The sequence below is a fragment of the Mustela nivalis genome, assembly GCF_964662115.1.
Source record: "Mustela nivalis genome assembly, chromosome: 3".
Classification (NCBI taxonomy): domain Eukaryota; kingdom Metazoa; phylum Chordata; class Mammalia; order Carnivora; family Mustelidae; genus Mustela; species Mustela nivalis.
The window spans coordinates 172,420,152-172,444,743 of record NC_139022.1 but is presented as its reverse complement, the minus strand read 5'-3'; the positions used below and the strand labels follow the sequence as shown (position 1 = coordinate 172,444,743).

The 24,592-nt window shown below is 39.0% G+C and overlaps 1 protein-coding gene across 4 annotated transcripts in view; it reads left to right on the top strand.

Annotated features, from left to right (window-relative positions):
* MARCHF6 (membrane associated ring-CH-type finger 6) overlaps positions 1-24,592 on the top strand; it is an 81,331-nt gene that overhangs the window by 10,747 nt on the left and 45,992 nt on the right. For 2 of the 4 annotated variants that reach the window (XM_082725160.1, XM_082725158.1), the window contains exons 2-4: positions 14,212-14,308; positions 15,067-15,140; positions 18,869-19,012. In XM_082725160.1, coding sequence (XP_082581286.1) covers positions 14,212-14,308; positions 15,067-15,140; positions 18,869-19,012 — 315 coding nt within the window. Of the gene's footprint in view, positions 1-12,560; positions 12,639-14,211; positions 14,309-15,066; positions 15,141-18,868; positions 19,013-24,592 lie in introns of those variants that run through there. The other 2 variants (XM_082725157.1, XM_082725159.1) reach the window with 2 other exon arrangements.

Below are 24,592 nucleotides of genomic sequence, written 5' to 3'. Positions count from 1 at the left end.
AAGAAAAAAAGAATCACCACCAGGATCTCTGTAACTACTGCAGGAGTTCAAAGCATTTGCAATTAGCTGCCACTGCTGTTTTTAGAGCCAGAAATAGAAAATGGCTTCACCTTTTCCCACAAAAGTGCTCCCTTTGATTCAGTGCAACTCAAGTCTAGTCAGCAAAGAGGCCAAAAAAATGTAGTTTTCAGGCTTCTAGGAGCAACAGTACAGGTGAGTGTTAAGTTTGTAATTACCAGTAATCTGGAGAGAGAATAACTACACTTGGGAGTCCATGTAGAATTGGGACTTTGTTTGCAAGGCCTAATTAGCACATGCATTTTTTTTTATAGGTAGTTTTTTCTTGTAGTTGTGAAAGTAGCGATGAAGCACTAGAAACTTGGGGAGAGAAGGCATGAAAATCACCCATGTTCTTTTCTGACCAATTATAATGGCTGTTTTTTTGGTATTTTCTCTTTTAGGCTATTTTGATGATTTTACCTAGTAGGAAGTACAGTGTGTATTCTATTCATTCTTTATTTTTACTTTGCTTATTTAGCAGGGATTTTTTTCATGTTCTGTGTAATCAGTGTACCACAATTTAGATCCCCCCCTCGCCTTGTTTGGGATATGTAGGTTATTTACAGACATTTTGAATAATAGTTTTCACTCATAGATTCTTAATATTTACTTACTGTGATCATAGCTACTAACTGTAAAAGTTTTTGTTGGTAATCGGATACTAGAAATCCTTGTGACTTCAGCCAAATGAGTCAAAGCCAGCATAGCCGTCCTGATTCATGTTAATGGTTTACCCTTGATACGCTGTGATCCAAATGGCACTTTGCGGCTGTCCTTTACTTCCCTCAAAGCCATAGCCCTGTTCTAGCCATGAGCGGAACATAAGACCAGTTCTGTTCGGGGCATCTTACAAGGTGCCTGACCAGTACTCCTTAAAATGACCAAAGTCATCAAAAACAAGGAAAGCCTGAAAAACTGCCAGAGTCAAGAGAAACTGTCTTAGCCAAGCTAGGAAGACATGACAACTAAATGTCAGGTGGATTTTGAAACAACAAAAAAAGGACATTAGGTGAAGACTAAGGAAATCTGAATCAACTGGGTTTTAGTTAATGATACGTGAATGTTGGCTCATTAAGTTTAACAAAAATACCATGCTAATGTGGATGTTAATAATAGGGGATACTGGGCACTGTGTGTATGGGAACACTGCACTATTTTTTCAAATTTTCTGTAAATATAAAATTGTTCTGAAAAATAGTGTACTACTAATAATTGAACAGTCCTTTGTTTATTGAATTATCACCAGAAGGATAATTACCAGAAGGAATTTGCATACACTTTGAAATCTAATGTGGAAAAACTTTCAAGGTAGATAGTGACCTAAAAATTATGACATATACCCAAAGTTTTTAGGATTTTTTTTTCTTCTTTTTTTCATAGTTGGTACTTAGGACATATTTGGTGAGCTGAATTGTTGGCTAGAAGAACTGGTAGCATGAGCCAAACCCCCGTGGGTGTGGACTTCCAACAGCTGGTTCCAACTTGAGAACCTGCTCTTACTGCTTGTTCTTTTCTCCTCCCTCTTTTCCTGGGCAGTCTCCATACTCAGGCACTAAGGATTTGAGATTTTTCATTAAAACATACAAGCAGGGTGCCTGGGTGGCTCAGTGGGTTAGGCCGCTGCCTTCGGCTTAGGTCATGATTCCAGGGTCCTGGGATCGAGTCCCGCATCGGGCTCTCTGCTCAGCAGGGAGCCTGCTTCCCCCTCTCTCTCTCTGCCTGCCTTTCTGTCTACTTGTAATCTCTGTCTGTCAAATAAACAAATAAAATCTAAAAAAAAAAAATAAATAAATAAAACATACAAGCAAACAAACAAAAAAACCTTTATATTTATTGAGCTCTAGGCACTGTGCTAGGAACTTATAAAAAAGGTATGCCTTTGGGGCACCTGGGTGGTTCAGTGGGTTAAGCCTCTGCCTTCAGCTCAGGTCATGATCTCAGGGTCCTGGGATCAAGCCCCACATGGGGCTCTCTGCTCAGCGGGGAGCCTGCTTCCCTTCCTCTCTCTGCCTGCCTCTCCACCTACTTGTGATCTATCTCTCTCTCTGTGTCAAAAAAAAAAAAAAAAAAAAGGTATGCCTTGCGAAGATATTAGGTATTCAAATAAAGCGACAAAAGTTTCCACAGGATTAAACAGAAGAAATTTGCTTTCGAAAAGCAGGAGGAGCCTAGAGAGCTGGAGGTGGGAAAAAGCGAAGCAAAGCAGGAAGAGTTGCTTTACTGTTTCTAAGTTGATTTGCATTAATAACAAGTGCAATGCTTTTATTTTGACCTGAGAGAGATTTGTAATTTACTGCATGTAAATCTAGCAGGAACCTTATCCGACCTCAAAACTTCATTATTTTGGTTTTAGTAAAGGGCCTCAGACTGCACCTTTTGTAGATAGTCTTCTTTTATAACCCTGGTGGTGTTACTCTGTTGAGGTTTTAGGTGGCGGGATTGGTCTTCATATACAAAATAGGTTTATTCTCTCATTGACTTTCTGTGTTGGTAGTAGTTGTGCTTGTTTTAGTCCCCCCTGCCCACCCCCAAGCTGCTGAGACTCTTTATGAAACACAATAGGCTAATTTATGTCTTTGTTACAAACCTACCAAAACCTCAGCAGCTTAAAGCAACAAAAGGTTCCTTTCTCACCGAATATTAGGTCTCCTGCAGGCTAGGGGGAGATGCTGCTAACTAGGGTCACTTACAGACCTAGATTGGTGGAGGCTTTGGGTGTGTTTTCTTCCACAATCATTGAGGCAGGAAAATGTAGTTTGATGTGTTGTGTTCACTGGCTTCCAGAGTTTTCTACCCAGGAGTGATATACATTACTGTAGTTTATATTTCATTGACTGAAGCAAGTTGCATGTTTGTATCTAATTTCCGAAGTGGCAGGGAAGTGCTGTCCTGCTATGAATCCAGAAAACGGAATGCCACAAATACTTGATGTCCAGGGGTAATGATTTCCTCCGCAGTCCCTGACAGCATTAATTCTTATCTGGCTGGATGAAATTAATGTGCTTATTGGGATACATTTCAATATACAACTTCATTAGTGAGGAGAACAATAGTTTCTTTTCATGTCATTATCTTTTCTCATTTGTTCTTATATGTCTATTTAGACAGTCTTTAGAAGTGTTTTTAAAATTAAACTGTAATGTAAATATAGTAAAATTACCTTATTTAATGTTCATGAGGTTTTTGTTCTTGTTTTGGTTTGGGATAGTTTGATTTTTTATTTTAATTCCAGTGCAGTTACAGTGTTACGTTAGTTTCAGATGCACAATATAATGATTCAGCAGTTCCATATACTATTACTCAGTGCTCATCAGGGTAAGTGGACTTTTAATCCCCTTCACCTATTTCACCAGTTCCCCTGCCCACCTCCCCTCTGGTAACCATCTGTTTGTTCTCCTATAGTTAAGAGTCGGTTTTTTGGTTTCTCTCTCTCTTTTTTTCCCTTTTATTCATTTCTTTTGTTTCTTAAATTCACATCTGAGTGAAATCATATATTTCTTTCTCTGACTTACTTTGTTTAGCATTATAGTCTGTAGCTCTAGCCATGTGATTACAAATGGCAAGATTTCATTCTTTTTTATGGCTGAATAGTACTCCATTGTATATGTGTGTGTTACACACACACACGTCTTATATTTTTATATAAAAATATTTTTATATATACACATATCACATACATATGTATATATATCCTTTACCCATCTATCGATGGTAGTGTCTGTGAGTTTTTGACAAATGCATACAGTCATGTAGCCAGCACGTTCAAGAGGTGGACTAGTTCATCCACCTCTCAAATATCCCTCTTCCCTTTTGTGATCACTCCCACCCCCAGACCCTAGCAGCCACTCATGTATTTCTATCTTTGTAGTTTTACCTTTTTCAGACGTCATAAATGGAATCATCTAGTATGTAGTTTTTTAAGTCTGGCTTCTTTTGCTTAACATATAATGCATTTGAGATTTATTCACCTTGTTGTATGTACAGTATTTTATTCCTTTTTGTTGCTTAATAGTATTCTTTTGTAAAAAAGAATATTGAATGTACCACAGTTTATTCTCTAGTTGTGGAATGCTGTGATTGGTTGTTTCCATTTTGAGGAAATTATGATTGAAGCCATTGTACAAATTTATATGGGTTTTTGTATAAGCATAAGTTTTCATTTGACTAAGTTAAATACCTAGGAATAGGATTGCTGCTGCATATGATGAGTGTTTTTTTTTCTTTTTATAATTTTAATCAGTATGTAGTGGTATTAAACTGACTTAAAATTTTTATGGCAAAATATACATAACAAAATTTACCATTCTAGCCATTTTTTAAGTGTACAATTCACTGGCATTAAATATAGTCACACTGTTATGCAACCATCACCATCCTATTGTGATTTTAATTTGCACTTTGCTAATGACCTTAGCATTTTTCATTTGTATACTTTCTTTGGTGAAGTATCTGTTCAAATCTTTGACTGATTTTTTAATTTTTTTGACTTCTTTCCTATTGTTAAGACCCCATTTAATAAGCTGGACAAAGGACTTAGAAAATTCACATAGAAAGAGAATTTGTGATAAGATTAAAAAAAAATGTTGACTTCACTCATCATTAGCTGCTGTACTACCTAGTTATTTTACCTTTTTTTTTATTTTTAAAGATTTTATTTATTTGACAGAGAGAGAAGTCACAAGTAGGCAGAGAGGCAGGCAGAGGGAGAGAGGGGAGAAAGCAGGTTCCCCGCGGAGCCCCGACGTGGGGCTCGATCCCAGGACCCTGGGATCATGACCTGAGTCGAAGGCAGAGGCTTTAACCCACTGAGCCACCCAGTGCCCCTAGTTATTTTACCTTTATATTTCAGTGGTGTAATGTGTTTTGCCAGAGGGAGCAGCCTACTATCCAAATGGAAGAATATAACAAAGTTGGAAGAGTAGATAGAAAATATGTATAGAATATTGACATTAAATTGTGGAAAAAATAAAAACATTCAAACAAAGATCATACAACCAAGTTGGACAAATGAGCAAGTTAGAGGGAATACTCTTTTGTAATTGACGGTTATATTTTAATCATTTCCTCATTAACTTCTTTGATAATGTAGTTGGGCCTCAGTAACTGAAATAGAGTCAGCTAATCTAGGTCTGCTTCCCCTCCTGGCCTTGGCTGCTAGAGGTGATGTTGGGGCCTCATTTTTTTCCCCCTGTGGTATTTGGCTGGGGTACGGAAGCATTTATTGTCTAAAAATTTCCTGTCTTGCTAAGTTGCCTCTTTCCTGGTCTTTGGCTTTTTTGGGATAAGTTTATCTGTTCCATTGGTGTTTTCAGGTTGTCAGCTTCTCCATTTCTACCACCAGTCCCCAGGATACCTGAAGGAAAAAACCCCAGAGAACTCACTGGATATGATTCCTTGGGTCACCAGTTCCCTTGCTGCTCTGGCTTTTCTTCACTTTTTTAGAATCTACTTCTGTTTATATATAATGTCCTGGGCTTTTGGCTGTGCTTGGTTGTACTTGGCAGGAAGTATAGGGAGAAGCGTGTCGATTTCATCTGGGCCATTCTCTTCAATCCTCTTGTAGTCTCTACTGCCTCTTTCCTAACTACAATGCTGACTTCTAATAAGTGTTAGTTTTTCTTGTTTGTGAACATTTATTTATTTATTTTAAAGATTTTATTTATTCATTAGAGAGAGAGAGCACAAGCAGAGGGAGAGGGAGAAGCAGACTCCCTGCTGAGCTGGGAGCCTGATGCGGGGCTCAATCCCAGGACCCTGAAATCATGACCTGAGCTGAAGGCAGACTCTTAACCTATTGAGCCACCCAGGCACCCCAACTTTTTTGAAGTTTTTCATGTGGAATAGGTATTCTTTGTGTCTGAATTCTTTCTGTGTGTGTGTGTGTGAGAGAGAGAGAGTTCTTTATCACTGAATATCACTATGCAATAAATACATTGTGGTTGTAGTTTTAGTTGGTTTATTCTCATTGTAATGTTGTATTCAGTTGTTTGAATATACTAAAATTTATCCATTCTACTGTTGATAGACACTTTAGTAGTTTCCTTGGAGGTGGAGCTTAACACATAGGTCCTGAACCCAAAACCCTGAGATCAGGACCTGAGCTGAGATCAAGAGTCGGATGGTCAACCCACTGAGCCACTCAGGTAGCCCAAATTTTGGAGGTATTTTTATGAAATAGTGCTGCTGTGAACGTTCTTGTACATGTCTTTGTGAGTTTATAAGGAAACTATAATATTAATATTAGGGTGTGAGCAAAATAATACAAAAGTATATGCTGTGGACATGATACATATATAAAATGTGTATTTCCCCCAAAACTGATCCACAAAGTCAGCAACTTAACATAAAGTTAACATAAAGTTAATAGTTTATGTATCCCTTCCAGGAAAAATGTTTAGCTCTGTATACCTATGATTTGTTCCAGATTTTTCCACTGGAACATGGATTGGCAGGGAAGAACCTTCCATTCCTTCCTAGTCCACAGAGAGACTAGCTAAGGAAATTTTGTTGAGAATATAGAGTGAGAGCAGGTGCAGTCTTTCACTTTGGCCACTTTTCCCAGCTTCCAGTTTCCCAATAAGGTATGATTCTGCTCATGGCACAGTCTAAGCTGGGGTTGGGGCCTGCTAAATAGCTAAATGTTTGCCTTACAAGTATTTTATAGCTAGGGCTTATTGCCATTCTAGTTTATTTATATCAACAATCTTCACCTGTCCATTTAGGGTGATATTTATTTTTGAGGTGCTTTTGAACAACACTCAGATCTTCATGATGTGGGAAAAAACAGGGTCAGTACTGTAAAAGAGATTAGTGATTTTTTTTGGACCAAATTCCGTTTTAAAGTCATTTAGATTAAATGGTTTAGATTAAAGGCATTTAGATTAGGGGCACCTGGGTGGATCAGTGGGTTAAAGGCATTTAGATTAAATGATTTAAATTAGAATTGGGTTGTTGGTTGACAAAATGAGGCTTTTAGGAATGTTGAGACCTATTATTTAAATCTTACTCTGCTTTCCCCTAATAAAGATGTAGCCAATGAAAGCTTTAGCACATTTAAAAAATTGTGATTAGTGAAATAAAATCTAACATGAGTTTTCCGGTTTGTGTGTGTGTACGAGCGTGCACATATGAAACACATCACATGCTGGGCGCCTGGGTGGCTCAGTAGCTAAGTGTTTGCCTTCGGCTCAGGTTATGATCCCCGGGTCCTGGGATTGAGCCCCACATCAGGCTCCCTGCTCAGCGGGAAGCCTGCTCTTCTCCCACTCCCCCTGCTTGTATTCCCTCTCTCACTGTCTCTCTCTGTCAAATAAATTACATAAAAAACCCCCACATGCTAATAAGCCTTCTTGTTGAAGAACTTCATTGATAAAATTGGACTTGGTAGTGTCAGTACAATGAAAGTTCAACTGTGATATTTGTAAATTGCATGGTTAACCATTGCTTATTTTTCAAAAGTTTTATTATGTAAAATTTTACTTTTAAGATCTTATTTATTTACATATTTAGAGAAAGAGAGCACTCATGTGTGAGCTGGGAAGTAGGGCAGATGGAGAGGAAGAGGGAGAGAGACAATTTTAAACAGGTTCTGTGCTCAGTGAGGAGCTGGATGCAGGGCTTGATCTCATGACCCTGAGATCATGACCTGAGCTGAAATCAAGAGTTGGACAATTAACCTACTTAGTCACCCAGGCGCCCCTAGAGATTTGGTTTGACTGATTGATTAGAATTTAGTGATTCATCAGTTGCATATTACACCCACTGCTCCTTACATCAAGTGCCCTCCTTAATGCCCATCACCCAGTTACCCCATTGCCCCACTCACTTCCCCTCCAGTAACCCTTAGTTTGATCCCTATAGTTAAGAGTCTTTTATAGTCTGTCTCCCTCTCTGGTTTCATTTAATCTTTTCCTTCTCTTCCCCTGTGTTCAGCTGTTCTATTTCTTAAATTACGCATGAACAAAATCTTATGGTATTTGTCTTTCTCTGACATATTTTGTTTAACATAATACCTTCTGGTTTCATCCATGTTTGCAAATGGCAAGATTTCATTCTTTTTGATGGCTAATTTTCTGTCTTGCATATATACCACATCTTCTTTATCCATTCATCTGCCAGTGGACATCTGGGCTGTTTCCGTATTTTGGCTTTTGTGGACATTGTTGCTATAAACTTTTCAGTGCAAATGCTCCTTCAAATCACTATGTTTGTATCCTTTGGATAAATACCCAGTAGTACAATTGCTGTGTCATAGGGTAGATCTATTTTTAACTTTTTGAGGAACCTCCATACTGTTTGCCAAAGTGGCTATACCAGTTTGTATTCCCACCGGTAGTGTAAGAGGGTTCCCCTTTCTCCACATCCTCGCCAATATTTGTTGTGTCCTGAGTTGTTAATTTTCGCCATTCTGATTGGTGTGACATGATACCTCATTGTGGTCTTAATTTGTATTTCTCTTATGTCTAGTGATGTTGATCATTTTTTCATGTCTGTTGGTTATTTTTGTGTCTTCTTTGGAGAAATGTCTGCTCATGTCTTCTGTCCATTTCTTGACTGGATTTTTTATTTTTTGGGTGTATTATTTGACAAGTTTTCTTTGTAGGTTTTGGATACCAGCCCTTCATCTAATAAGGCATTTGCTAATATCTTCTTTTATTCAGTAGATTGTCTTTTAGTTTTGTTGACTGTTTTCTTTGCTGTGCAAAGCCTTTTTATCTTGATGCAGTCCCCATAGTTCATTTTTGCTTTTGTGTCCCTTGCTTTTGGAGACATGTCTAGCAAGAAGTTGCTGTGGCTGAGGTCAGAGTTTGCTGGATTTTGATGAATTCCTGTCTCACATTTAGGTCTTTCATCCATTTTGAGTTTATTTTTCTGTATGGCTTAAGAAAAAAATGGTCCAGTTTCATTCTTTTGCATGTGACTGTCCAATTTTCCCAACACCATCTTTTTTTTTTTTTTTTTTTTAAAGATTTTATTTATTTATTTGACAGGGAGAAACATAGTGAGAGAGAGGGATCACAGCAGGCAGAGTGGGAGAGGGAAAAGCAGGCTTCCTGGCAAGCAGGGAGCCTGATGTGGGGCTCGATCCCAGGACCCTGGGTTCATGATCTGAGCCGAAGGCAGATGCTTAACTGACTGTGCCACCCAGGTGTCCTTCCAACACCATTTCTTGTTTATTTTTGTTTTGTTTTGTTTTGTTTTTTAAATATTTTATTTACTTATTTGATAGACGGTGATCACAAGTAGGCAGAGAGGCAGGCAGAGAGAGAGTGGGAAGCAGGCTCCCTGCTGAGCAGAGAGCCCGATGCGGGGCTCCATCCCAGCACCCTGGGATCATGGCAGCACCCTGGGATCACCCTGAGCTGAAGGCAGAGGCTTTAACCCACTGAGCCACCCAGGCGCCCCTCCAACACCATTTCTTGAAGAGACTTTCTTCTGTTGGGTATTTACTGCTTTGTCAAAGATTGGTGGACCATAGAGTTGAGGGTCTTTTTCTGGGTTTTCTGTTCTCTCCCATCGATCTGTGTGTCTGTTTTTGTGCCAGTACCACAGTCTTTTGATGTAATACAACCTGAAGTCCAGAATTGTGATGCCTTCAGCTTTGGTTTTGTTTTTCAGGATTGCTTTGGCTATTTGGGGTCTTTTGTGGTTCCATACAAATTTTATTGTTTGTTCCAGCTCTGTGAAAAACGTTGGTGGTATTTTGATAGCGATTACATTGAACGTGTAGATTGCTTTGGGTAGCATAGACATTTTGACATTATTTGTTCTTCCAGTTCGTGAGCATGGAATGTTTCTCCATTTTAAGTATTTTATTTTTAAGTAATCTCTACACCCATTGTGAGACTCAAACTCACAACCCTGAGACCCAAGAGTTGCATGCTCCACTAGCTGAGCCAGCTAGGTGCCCCATCATGTAAAATTTAAAACAAAATAGGCTATTGCAATAACCTCTGATAACCAGCATTTTATTCAACAGATAAAGTGTATGGCTGATAATTCTTGCATCTCAACCCTTTTCCTTTCCCATCTCCACACTTCTCCTGCATCATTTTAAAGCACATCCCAGGTATGAAATCTTTTCACCTGTAAATACGTATCCTAAGAGATCACTTAAAAAATACACACACAACCACAATACCAGCATCAGACTCCTTAATGGGTTTATCCTTCCAAGTGTTAAAATTATTATCAATATTATTGCTTTTCACGATCTCCACGATGACTGAATTCTGTTTAGGATTTAATTACAGTTTCTTCTGTCTTAGAATATAGCCTGCTAGGCATATGTGATCATATTACTGTTTTAAAGTTTCTAAAGTAATTCTTTTCTGTGGTTAAACTTGAGATATATTTATAATATATATATACACACACACACACACACACACACACACACGTATGGTTCATTTGTTGTAATTTGTTTTTGGTTTAGGGGTTGCTTATGTTCCATTTTGCTATAATTTTGTAAATATGTAAAAAAAAAATTTCCATGGTTCTAAAATGAGGCAGTTGAGATGTCTAATGTTCTCTTCCTTTTTTTTTTTTTTTAAAGAATCAATGGAGGCTTGTGAAACTCCTTACAAAATAATGAAAATTTTGTCTATTTGTGTATTTTGAGAGAACCATAGTTATTCTGATTTTTCCCAAAAGTTTCACAAGCACACACACAAAAAATGTTCTTGAAGTTTTTGGCCTCAGGATCCCTTTACACTCTTAAAAACATTGGCATATCGTTAAGAGCCTTCATTTGCCATTAGAGAATGAAACAAAATTTGGAAATACTAATTCACTTAATACACCTGTTATAGGTTAATATCTTTTTTTTTTATTAAAGAAATAAGTATATACTTCAGACCTAAAATATTGGTGAGAAGAGTGGATTTGTTTTATATTTGCAAATCTAAATGTTAGATTTAATGGGAGGCTGGTGGATTTTTTTTCATCTTGGCTGCATTCAGTCAGTTGTGTTGGGTAGCATGTGGAAAACTCCACTGTACCCTGGCAAGACAATGAGGATAAAAGGCAAAGCCTTAGTGTTATTTTGAAAATGGTTTCAGCCTTACAGAGGTGGGTGGGTGTAGCACTCTGTCCTGTGTTAAGCAGAGCCCTACAGTCCGTGTAGATTGCTGTGCTTGCTGAGTTTTGTGTTTGTTGGTTTGTCGTTGAATGTGGTCTTCTGGAGATCACTGTCTTGTGCACATGTGTTCCGCGTCTCCCTCCCAACCCCCGCACTGTGCCTTCTGCAGCCCCCCACCCCCAATCTGGCCAATGCGTGGTCCTCCTCATAACTCTCCTGTGCCACCTGGGGCTGGGCCGCCCTTGTGAGGCTGGGCCGCCCTTGTGAGGCTGGGCCCCTTACAGGATGAGCCACCAGCATCAGCCCTTCGCACTTGTGGATATTCTCTATTGTCCCTGCATCTTGTTGGCAGCTGTGTGCTAACAAGGAGAGTCCTTGCCCAGTCAGTCACTTTGTTTCTGGAGGGCAACATAGCAACCGGCGTTTGTGTGAGCGCAGCATTGTCTCTGCTGCTTTCCTCTACACTGTGTTCCAATGCAGGACACACCTTGCCACAGTTTCGCTGCTGTGCCCTACTTCTGCAGCCGCCTGAGTACTGGCTGCAGAGACAGGACAGTGTGGGACTGCTTCACCCTATGTCTGCATTGGCTCACACATATTTGCCCCCAAACCACCCTACCTAGATAACCCCTCACTAGCACCTGCCTGTCTTTTAAAGTTAATCTGTAGGCATCCTGGCCCTTGGGCCAGTGTGGTCATGTTCCACATGGCTTTAAGTGCTTGTTTTGCTCCTACCTGGGTAACTCTGGTAATTGTGGAACTAATTGATGCCACAGGCACCAGTAGCTCTGGTGAGTCTAGATAACCAAGATCAGTTGCATGTTCCATGGACCTGTCAGCTATTTTAGGTAGAAGTCATAGTGTCTACAGTGGCAACTATGGTGACCAGAAATCCAGGTTCGGTACCATAAAGGGAGCTTGATGATCAACTTCCCCCAACCAAGAAAGGCAGCAATGTGCAGATTATCTACTTCAGACCTGGGAGAGCAGTGATGAAAAACGACACTGGACTCTTTTTGAATGAGTGCATTTTGAATGCTTTAAGGAGGATCCATGCAGGGCAAGCCTGGTTGCTGGCCGCTGTGGTCATCTCCACTCCAGGGCCAGGTATTGAACCCAGCGCGGTTCAAATGCCAGCTTGATGCTGGATCTCCCGTGCGGGCAGCAGCAGATCCACCACAGGGGATGGTCCTTCCAGGTTTTACCCACCCCCTTGGGTGAGCTCCTGGCTCTTAGTCCAGTTTCCCTAGGCTGAAGTGTACACTTGGAGAAAATTCGAGTGTTCAGAGCAGACTCAAGCTGCCAGGATACTGCCCTTAGAATCATGGAATTCTAGTGTGGTTCTGTTTTGTTTGTGTCAGAACTTTGCAGAGGCTGGTTAGGCAGGATTGTTGGGACATTCATATTGTGTTGCTAGAGCCCAGAGTCTTAAGACTGGTGCAAGACAGACCAGAGTAAAAGCTTTTGCCAAAGATGTTTTCATTAATCAAGGACGAAGGTGAAAGTGGGCGGTTTGAAGAGGCTTGGACCCCATGTATCCTGTGTAGTTCTGACCGTAAACGATGCGGACAGCCAGTGTTGCTCTCATGACCCACAGATGGCTTCCAGGAAGCCGGAGTCCTCTGGCTGGTGGTGGTAGGGGTGGGGGGGGGGTAAGGTTCTAAAGCTAACTGAAAGACATAGCCCTGGAGTGGGCTTGATTTCACTCAACCTGGACAACCCTTCCTGGCTCTCGTGTAGGTAGAACTGGCACAGCAAAAGCTCTTCTGTGGGTGGTGGTGTGCAGTGATCCGCCTGGCTTATGGATAACTCTTGGGATGAGTGTGCTAACCAGTTAGGCAGCCGGAGTAGTCATTATCTGTCAACTTTGATAAGTGGTGCTCAGCCTTCCTAGGTTGAGGAACACACTGCTTTTTAACATTGGGGGCCGAGTGTCACACTGCTCAGTGTATGTGTCCCTGGTTAAATCCATTAACAGTGGGCTTGGGTTGCAGTTACTCCCCATGAACGAGGAACTCCCTTGAGAGAGTAGATCAAAAGTTTTCCTTAACTCCTTGTGTCTAGTACACTGCTTGTTGCCCCTCACGTTGCCCACTTGGGGTGGGCACTTAGCCCTGCAGATCACCGAGAAGAAGGTCTAAATAAAAGTTGTGACCAGTTTCCATAGGTTGTCCTGCAGAGGGAGCATTACGGAACCTGTGAGTGGGATGGTTCTTGGCATTTTAAGTTTTTCCTCAACATATCATGGGCCGCCGGGCAAGAAGATGGGCAGATGTGCTCAGAACCATGTGGGGCAGAGTGGAGGGTGAGCTCTTGCCTCTGGCCTCTGATCAGATAGTCCTGGGCTCCCGTACTTCTGCTTAAGGTGACCTCTGGCTCACCTCTCTCTGACCCAGTGCCTTTGTAGTTTTGGGGTGCAAAACTCACCCTATTAGTGTATGTCTCTGTATCTGTGGTGGAGTGAGGTGAGGCTACAGGGGTGTCTCCAGGGCTGCCCACTGCCATTAAGTCCTTGGTTGTGTTTTGTGGAGTTTAAACTGTGAGGACTGGACTTAGAACTTTAAACTGTTAGGACTGGAGTTTAAAACTATTAGGATACCAGTGGTGACCTGATTTTGTGTTTTTCTATTGGCATTAGTTATGGAAGAGTACAGTTAATGAGTACAGTTCTCATTGAAAGGAACAACTGGCCTTTTTATATACTAGGGAATTTTTTGGTTTTGGAATATATATATATATATATATATTTTTGAAAGATGTTATTTATTTATTTGACAGAGAGAGAGATCACAAGTAGGCAAGAGGCAGGCAGAGAAAGAGGGGGAAGCAGGTTCCCCGCTGAGCAGAGAGCCCGATGCGGGGCTCGATCCTAGGACACTGAGATCATGACCTGAGCTGAAGGCAGAGGCTTAACCTACTGAGCCACCCAGGCGCCCCTAGTTTTGGAATATACTTGCTTATTATCATAACACTTCATTTCTCTGCTGCTGATAGATTCTTTTTTTAACACATTATTTTTGTTTTGGGGTTTTTAAAAAAAAGTGTAATCAATTTATCTTTTTTATTCACAGACATATGTAGAGTGTGTCGGTCAGAAGGAACACCTGAGAAACCTCTTTATCATCCTTGTGTATGTACTGGCAGTATTAAGTTTATCCATCAAGAATGGTGAGTCATCCTTTTAGAAAATTTTATGTCTGAGCTTTGGTTTTGTTATTTATATAGTAAGGGGGATTGTTTCAGTGAACTTTTTCTATAGTAGTTTTTTTTTAATTGTGAAAATTTGGAAATTACCCATATTCCTTCTTACTATTCCCTGTCATTTTGGTGTTACTGTTTTCCAGGTGCATTTGAGTACCTGTTTGTTTGTTTCTCCCGTGGAGAGCTTCTTTTGTTCATTGGAAGTGTTAAAAGTTTTCTGATTCTGCTTGACATGACATTACCTTACATTTTTATAATGCTTTGTGCCAGGTGGTGCTCATTGCTTTTATAGATCTTAAATCATTTAATCCTTAGAACCATGAGGTGGAATGTTTTTATTATTATGCAGATAAGAAAACAAGAGTTAAGTAACTTGTTCTGGGTACACAGCCAGCAGGATTCAGACTGAGCTACCCATGGTAGCAGTGTCATCAGACCAGTGTTAGAACTGATATGACACTCGGAGATTCTTTCATAGTTGAGTTTAGCCTTGAGGACATTACAATTTAGTTAATTGAACTTTTAAAATAGTAGAAACATATCTGTTACAGTTCTGTACTTTCAGAAGGCATTAAGTTATAAAAAGTAAAAAAGAATATTATAAATATGAAACTGTTGAAATTGTAAAAGCTCTATAATACCTTAAATTTTAATAGAACATTGGTTTTCAGTGAAACCTTAAAATATCTTCATTGTAACACTAATGAATGTATTTGTGATTGCAGCTTAGTTCAGTGGCTGAAACACAGTCGAAAAGAATACTGTGAATTATGCAAGCACAGATTTGCTTTCACACCAAGTAAGTTCTTTAGAAGTTTACATTGCATTTTTGGGTTGTAACTGGATACAAAAAGGTTTTTAAGCAGTTTTAAAGTAACTATTTTTAACTTTGTCATTGATAATAACAAAGTATTGCTGTAACATTTGGAAAATATTTTTTTTAAACTACATGTCAGTTTTTAATACACAGACACATATGTATGTGAGAAAGACAGTGATTTGATTTGTAGAATATTTCTTTTTTTAATTTTTTTTTTTTAATTGAGAGAGAGCATGCGTGCCACTAGTGGGGGAGGGAGGGGCAGAGGGAGAGGGAGAATCCTAAGTAGACTCCATGCTTAGCACAAGCCCCACTCAGGATTTGATCTCAGGACCCTGAGATCATGACCTAAGCCAAAATGAAGAGTTGGACGCTTGATGGACTGAGCCACCCAGGTGCCCCTCTTTATAAATTTTTTATTATGGGCAAGATCAAATGTATAAAAAAGGTGTAATGAGCCCCCATGTTCATATCTTTTAGTTTGACTCCTTTTTAGCTCATTGCCGTTATGTGGTATTCCTTACCTATGTTCTTGTTCCCCACCTCTCTATCCATTTTAAAGCAAATGCCATCATTTATAATTTCATCTGTACATATTTTAGTATGTATCTCAGTCAGTAAGGGTTCTTTTTAAAAACAGTAACTATGATTCCACCATTTACTCAGAAAAATTAGTAACGATGCCTTGATTTTTATCAAATATCTCCTCACTGTTCAAACTTGGGGTATCTTTTGGCTTAAAATTGTGTAGGTTGGAAAATAATAATAAAGAGAAGGTTCAGGAGTCACATGGTCTACTTACTGAGCCAGGCGGATGCCCCCCTTAATTCACTTTTTAAAAATGAGACTTTCTAAGCTTTGTAAGCCAGTGGCACATACTTTGTAGGTCTTTAAAATTCCAGTTATATTTTATGATTCCTGTGCCTACTGCTTGATATTTAATGTTATTCATCTTAAGTAGAGGACTAAACTGGCAGCTTGTCAAGAATTTGAAGTATACTTTTCATTCTGGGATTATAGTACATTGCCCTCTTCTTCCAAAGATTTTTGTGTTTTTTGTTTTTTGTTTTTTTTAAATAGTATCTTGAGCTGCTGAATATAAATGCTCTAACTCAGTTAACTGAGTCTAAATGCTGTAACTTAGTTTTACTTTGTTTTTATTTGAGGGATTATAAATGACTGAAATCATTACGGTTTTATTTTTGGAACTTTATTACCATCTGAAAAAGGTCAAGTAATTTATTTTGTATTCTTTAATTTTCTGTAGGGCGTAAAAACTCTACAAGTTAAGGTTTATAGCAAACTAATTCTGAGTAATTGAGTATTTTCATGACGTTTCCTAGGAATTACTTGTGTGAGTTTTTTTTGAGACCAATAAAAGCTTGTGTTGGTACATTTTAGTTAGCATTTGACATAGGCCATTCTCTTTATCTTTCTCAAAAACTTTATTTACTGGTTTAATGACTTGTGTATCAAGTATCCTCTTAAAGTAGGTGATCTTTGTGGGTATATTGCAAAATTGCTTATTCCTGAATGTTAGCAGCTCTGAATAGTTTTTATAATAGTTCATTCATTAGTTTTAGATCATTGATTTTAAAGCTTTACACATCATAATTCCTTATGTTGGCCTCACTGGAGAAATGTGTTCCTCCCATGTATTCTTTCTGAGACCTGTGGTAGAGCAGTGGTTTTTTTTCATTGGAACCATTTAAAAAGAAAGTCTTTCTCAACCATGGCAAAACCTTTCTCTGAGTGTGTTGAACCACATCTTACAGGGAGATAGGAAGATTTGGATTTACTGGTTGGAATACTAATTACTGTTGAAAATTGGGCGAGGGGGATGATTGGCCAACAAATGTCAGTAGGTGATTTGCTTCCACATGAAATGACTTTGCTACAAATTGTACTTTTTGAGTGCTGGGTCTAAGGCTTGTATTTGGGAGGAGGACTTGCTCTTTTTTTCTTTTTTTTTTTTTTAATTGAAGTATAGTTGAGACACAATGTTAACGTTAGTTTCAGATGTACAGCATAGTGTCTTTGATGTTGTGCTTGCCACAAGTATGGCTCCCATTTTTCACCGTACAGTGTTTGTATATATTCCCTCTGCTCTGCCTTTCATCCCTGTGACTTATTCCCTTGTACCCATTTTGCCACCTCCTCTTTCCCTTTTGCATCTGCCAGTTTGTTTTCTGTATTTGTATGTCTGTTACTGCTTTTCTGTTTGTTCATCTCTTTTGTTACTTCCGTATGTAAGTAAAATCATACGTTCTTTGTCTTTCACTTACTGACTTAATTTCCTTAGCACAGTACCCGCTAGGTCCATCCACGTTGTCACAAATGGCAGGGGTCCCAATATTTTTCATGGCTGAACAATATTTCATTGTGTGTATATACACACTATTCTTTCTTTATTCATTTATCAGTGGGTGCTTGGATTGCTTCCATACCTTGGCTGTTGTAAGTAATGCTGCAATAAACATAGTGCATATACCTTTTCGAGTTAGTGTTTTTGTTTTCCTTGGGTAAATACCCAGAAGTGGAATTACTGGGTTGTATGATACTATGTATTTTTAACTTTTTGAGGAACCTCCATACTCCTTTCCACAGGGGCTGCACGTCTTTACATTCTCACACCTAACAATGCACAAGGTTCCTTTTTCTATACCTCCTTGCCAACACTTATTATTTCTTTCTTTTTTTTTTTTTTAATTAAAAGATTTTATTTATTTGGCAGAGAGAGACACAGCAAGAGAGGGAACACAGGCAGGGGTAGTAGGAGAGGGAGAAGCAGGCTTCCCACTGAGCAGGGAGTCTGATGTGGGACTAGAACCCAGGACCCTGGGATCATGACCTGAGCCAAAAGCAGATGCTTAACCCCTGAGCCCTGTTAACCCCAGGCACCCCTATTAACTTTTTGATACTAGCCATTTGACAGGTATACGGTGATATCTTACTGTGGTCTTTACTAAGGAGGGTTCTTTCTTGGTAACATGTCAACAGCTTTACCTTTTGCTCCTGTTGGCTTTAATCTGATACTTTATAATTTGGGAAGCCAGATAATTGCATTGTTTAAATGCTAAAATATGTTTAAGTTAGCTTTGCATGAAGTCATGCCGATGACTGAAGGTTGTGAACTGTCCTTGAACCTTTTTTCCTGCACAGAGACCTTTTTTGTTGGTTTCTACATTTCACATGTGATTTGCTTCCAGATGACTTTTGGGTAAATGTAGCATTGTTTAAGTATTTGATTCACTTTTTTCTTTAAATTTTTTTAAAGATTTATTTATTTATTATTTGACAGAGAGAGAGAGAGAGAGAGAGAGATCGATTGATCACAAGTAAGCAGAGAGGCAGGCAGAGAGAGAGGGGTAAGCAGGCTCCCTACTGAGCAGGGAGCCTGATGTGGGGCCTGATCCCAGGACCCTGAGATCTTAACCTGAGCCGAAGGCAGAGGCTTTAACCCACTGAGCTGCCCAGCACCCTGATTCACTTTTTTTAATAGGAAAAGATATTCAAGTGAAATAGAAAGATTGAGAGTTAAGCAAGCTATGCATGCCTATTTTTATATTTATGAATTAAACTATTATTGAATGTTTATGATTCAATATGTCAACTATATGTATTATGTTTTATATGTATTTATATTATATTATGTATTATTTGTATATGTCAATTCAAATTATATGTACTTTTTTTTTCTCTTCTAGTTTATTCTCCAGATATGCCTTCAAGGCTTCCAATCCAAGACATATTTGCTGGACTCGTTACAAGTATTGGCACTGCAATACGATATTGGTTTCATTATACACTTGTGGCCTTTGCATGGTTGGGAGTTGTTCCTCTTACAGCATGTGAGTATTCATTTCTCAGTGATTGGATTCATACAACTTAAAAAGTTGTATAAATATTCAATTTTATAATATTACATCATATTTTTGTTTGATATTTATTTGATGCTACAATTTCATGTATTAGGAAAGCCTCACTTAGAAAACATTGTCCACCTAAATTAAGAACTGTTTTTAACAGATCATTTTCTTGAATGTAATGGGAATGAAAAACAGCATACAGAGGCTAATAATGAAAGTTCATGAAAGAATTGAAAAAGCAAAACCAAATTATAATTAGAAGGATCTTGATTTTTATTCTTTGAAGTATATTAGAACTTTCAAGGGTGGCAGAAGTTGGATTATTTTTGAGATTTTTTTTTCTTCCCTTTTAAAAGACAACTCCTGTATCTGTAATAGTTTTGAATAATTGGGAGGCTTATCTTTCAAGATACAGGAAGTTTTCTGGGAGGTTGTTATACTAGCCCTTAGTTGATCCCTTTTGGGTTTTTGTTTTTAGAGACATGCAGAAGGGTAGGTAGTAAATGGTGCCAAAGTATGTAGCTATGATTCTTTGGAGTTAAATGCAAGTGAGATTTTAAATAAGTATAATTAATATCCTTGAGTCCCTTTAAAATAAAATAAATTGATTATTTATGAAGATGCAAATCTTTGGGGATATGTTGAATAGCAGAATAGGTATTGTTGAAAAGTGAAGAAGTAAACTAGGAGATTGAGCAAGGGGTTCTCTTGGATATAACTCAGAGACAAGAAGTTGCAAGTGTGAGGAGGAAAAAACCGGGAGGTGAAGGCTGCATCCAGTTGTTTCAGCACCTGTCTAGGAAGTACTTTCACAAAGTGAAGGATCATGGACATGAGGAAGTGACAGGCATCTTTTTGATCGAAAGAGAGAGAGCTCACCATGATGAAGGACGGCGCCTCACAAACCTAGACAAATTCTAAAGTTTTCCAGGACTGAATAAAATGGTAGATGTTCTACTTGGACATTATCCTACAAAGTAAAAATCACATTGGTGTCAGACTTAAAATCAGCAGCTCTGAATGCTAGAGGACAGCAAAAACTTTAGACTTTGACGTTTCTGAATCTGAAATCTACCCATAAATTATCCTCAGATGGAGGGACAAAATAAAGACATGCCAGTAGATGCAAGGGCATGAAAAGTTTGCCACCTCAAACCATTTATGAAAAAGAAACTGTTTGAGAATATACTTTCCCAAAATAAATGAGGAATCAGAGAGAAAGGCATGAACTGCAAAAAAAGAGAGACAGGTGCTTCCCCCAGCTAACTAGTAGTTGTTTTAATCTAAAATGACTGGTAATTTTTAGGTAGTTGCCTGGAACTAAAATTGGGAGAACTGAGGAGAGGGTAGAAATGAGAGCTTTTCAAGTTGCTTATCTTATTTGTGAGGAGACTGTAGATGCTCTAGACAGAGATAGGAAAACACCGTGTGACTTGGCATTAAAAATTATGGGGTAATCAACTAGAGTTCAGAACTAGACCCACATCTGCATCATCACCTGATTCATAACAAAGGTGCCACTGCTGTTCAGTGGAGGAAGGACGATCCTTTCTTTTTCTTTTCTTTTTTTTTTTTTAAAGATTATTTATTTATTTGACAGAGAGAGAGAGAGAGAGAGAGAGATCACAAGTAGGCAGAGAGGCAGGCAGAGAGAGAGAGGAGGAAGCAGGCTCCCTGCTGAGCAGAGAGCCCGATGAGGGACTCGATCCCAGGACCCTGAGATCATGACTTGAGCCGAAGGCAGCGGCTTAACCCACTGAGCCACCCAGGCGCCCAGGACGATCCTTTCAGTAAATGGTGTAGTGTCAGCTGGGTGGATGGCCGTACGAAGGAAAACAAATCATGTCATTATCTCACACCTGACACAAAAATTAATTTGAGATGGATCGTAAGCCTGAATATGATTTTTTTTTTTAAAGAATTAGTACTCTTTTATTTTTTATATAGAAATTTTTAGGATTTTGGGGCACCTGGGTGGCTCAGTGGGTTAAAGCTTCTGTCTTCAGTTCAGGTCGTGATCCCGGAGTCCTGGGATCGAGCCCCGCATTGGGCTCTCTGCTTAGCGGGGAGCCTGCTTCCTCCTCTCTCTCTGCCTGCCACTCTGCCTACTTGTGATCTCTCTCTGTGTCAAATAAATAAATAAAATCTTTAAAAAAAATTTTTTTAGGATTTTATTTATTTATTTGACATAGACACAGCGAGAGAGGGAACACAAGCAGGAGGAGGAGAGGGAGAAGCAGGCACCCCATTGAGCAGGGAGCCCTATGTGGGGCTCGATCCCAGGACCCCGGGATCATGACCTGAGCCGAAGGCAGAAGCTTCACAGACCAAGCCACCCAGGCACCCCCCTCAATGTAAATGTTAAAACCAAAAGATTTCTAAAAATATGGGAGAATGAGGTACCTGGATGGCTCAGTCAGTTAAGCTTCTGTTTCTTGATTTTTGGCTCAGGTCATGATCTTAGGGTTGTGGTATTGAGCCCTGCATCAGGCTCCAGCTCAGCACACCCTATTTGCTTGAAATGCTTTCTCTCCCTCTCTTTCTGCCCCTCCCCTTATTCATACACATGCTCTTTCTCTGAATAAATAAATAAAATCTTTTTTTTTTTTTTTTTTTTTTTTTAGATTTTTATTTACTTGAGTGAGACAAAGGTAGAGAGAGTACGAGCAGGAAGGAGACAGAGAAGCAGGCTCCCCACTGAGCAGGGAGCCTGATCTGGGCCTTGATCCCAGGACTCTGCAGTCATGACCTGAGCCAAAGGCAGACACTTAACCAACCGAGGCACCTAGGCATGCAAAATACATAAAATTTTCAAAAAAAAAAAAAATATATATATATATATATACTTGTATGTATATATATAACCATAAAAGAAAATATTGAATAAATTGGACTTAATTAAAATTAAGAACTTTTATTCATGCTTTGGTACCTTTAAGAGAGAAAGGCAAGCCCCTCTGAGTGAGAGAAGATATTTGCAATACATACATCAAACGAAGGACCTGTATCTAGACTATGTAGGGAACTCTTAAAAATCAGTAAGCAAAAAGTAAACAACCCAAATAAAAAGACAAAAGTTTTGAATAGGTGTTTCTGGAAAGATCTAAATAGCCAGTAACACAAAAAGCTGCTCAGCCTCATTAGTCATGAGGGAAATGCACAAGAAGGTACTGCTACATACTCAGCAGAATGACTAAAATTAAAAAACAAGACAATACCAAATGTTTCTTAGGATGTGGAGCATTTGGAACACGCTAACATTGATGGTGGGAGTATATATGGTATAACTCCTTCGGAAAACTGGCAGTATCTACCAGTGGTAAATATTATCAACACCTTATGATTCAACAGTTCCGTTTCTAGGAATATAGCTGATGGAAACCAGAGCGCTGTGTCTGCTAGAAGATGTTTAAGGATGACCACAGCGGCTTTGCTACTAGTAGTTAAAGACTGGAATCAACCGAATACCTGTCAGCAATAGGAGAGCAGGTGCATCATGGTTTTTCGGTATAGCGGAGTAGTACTTAGTGAGAAAAGAGCTCATTATCGGGACATGGAATAACGTGGATGAGTTTTACTCTGAGAGAAAGGAACGGGCACAGAAGAGTATAGATTGTGTATGATTGCATTTATATGAAATTTTGAAGTAGGCCAAATTGATTTGTGGTGATAGAGATTGAATGGCGGTTACCTTTTTGCTGGAGATACTGACTAGGAAGGGGGTTGAGGAGCCTTCCAGAAAACTAGAAATGCTGAATATCTTGATCTAGGTGGCAGTGTCCTGGATATGTTCACATACAAAAATTCACCCAGACATACACTTAAGATTCATATAAATTTTACCTTAATAAAAAGTAACAAAACTTAAAGCTAAGTGCCGGAAGAATAGAAATGGGATTATGAGTTTTTGTCTTGAGAAGTCAGAGTATGAAACAGTAAATATTTGGAAAGTCCATCAAAAGACAGGAAAGACAGGGTTGGAGGGTAGAGGAAGGGATGTAAGAGAGGAAAGGGTAAGGCTCAAGTTCTGTGATCATAAGAGTTTACACAGTTGTGTACAGAGGAACGTGGTTTACTATGAGAATTAAGTACAGAGCAGCCCAGGTTCATACTACAGAGATGTTAGCAAATGCTGGCAGAACACAGGAACAGTGATCATCAGTCAGATGTATACAAGATGAAAAACTTTAAATGGAGCAGAGCATTATATTTCATATTAGTAAAGGGCATAGTCATAAGAAAGTAAAACTAAAGAACTTTTATGCATCAGAGTACGGGACTTCAAAATATATAAAGCATTCACTGTCAGATGGAAGACTAACACCTCTCCAAAGTCACAGCAAATAATCAAAAGTTAAGTAGAGGGGCGCCTGGGTGGCTCAGTGGGTTGGGCCGGTGCCTTCGGCTTGGGTCATGATCTCAGGGTCCTGGGATCGAGTCCTGCATCAGGCTCTGCTCAGCGGGGAGCCTGCTTCCTCCTCTCTCTCTCTGCCTGCCTCTCTGCCTACTTGTGATCTCTCTCTGTCAAATAAATAAATGAAATCTTTAAAAAAAAAAAAAAGTTAAGTAGAGACTCAGAGGATGTAAGTAATGCAGTTAACAAGCTAGCTCTCTGTTCTGACTTGTTTACATGCGCTTGCTTATACACAGACTTGTAATTAAAATTTACGTTCTATCACAAAATATGTAGTCTGTAGCTTTTTAAAGTTAGCCGTGTACCCTGGTATCTTCTGTATGAGAACGTGTTGAGCTACTGTACTATTTTTTTTTTTTTTGAGTTACCTTATATTTTTAATGGATGCACAGCACTCTGTAGGAAGGAGGCCTGTAATTTCTGAATCCATTTTCAGATTTACAGACATTTGGTTTGTTGTTTGTTTTACTTTGTTACAGGCACACTTGCCTTGACTATTTTATAAACATATGTAATTTCTATTATAGTAGTTTTTTCCTACCTTTTCATTTTGATTTGACTTTTTGAAAACAGCCATTGAAGTCACTGAAAATTTCTGATACTAAGCTATAGGGGATGCTTAAACTAATATACAAGTTTTGGTTAGAAAGAAAATCAGCTGTTTCCTCTTGGGCCCTATTTCTGTTCTTGCCTTTCTGACTAAGGATGAGGGGATGGCTGTGCATTCACCCATGCTTTATCTTTTTTCCCCTTCATGGCCAAATTTAAGAATCTTTCTTTGAGGACACTTGAATCTGTGTTTTTAAAAAAATGGTTGTTAGTTTGCCATTCATGTTATTGGACCATTATTCTTCTGAAAGGTCCTCTTAATTTCAAATTGTGTAATCCCAGAACTGAAACCCCTTATTTTCAAGAGCAGACTCAATGAATTTTAGAGTTCTTGGTTAAAAAAAATTCTCCATATTGTAATTTAGAGATCTTTACTTTTTTTTTTTTTTTTTTAAGATTTTATTTGATAGAGATCACAAATAGAGAGGCAGGCAGAGAGAGAGGAGGAAGCAAGCTCCCTGCTGAGCAGAGAGCCGGATGCGGGGCTCTATCCCAGGACCCTGAGACCATGACCTGAGGCAAAGGTGGAGGCTTAACCC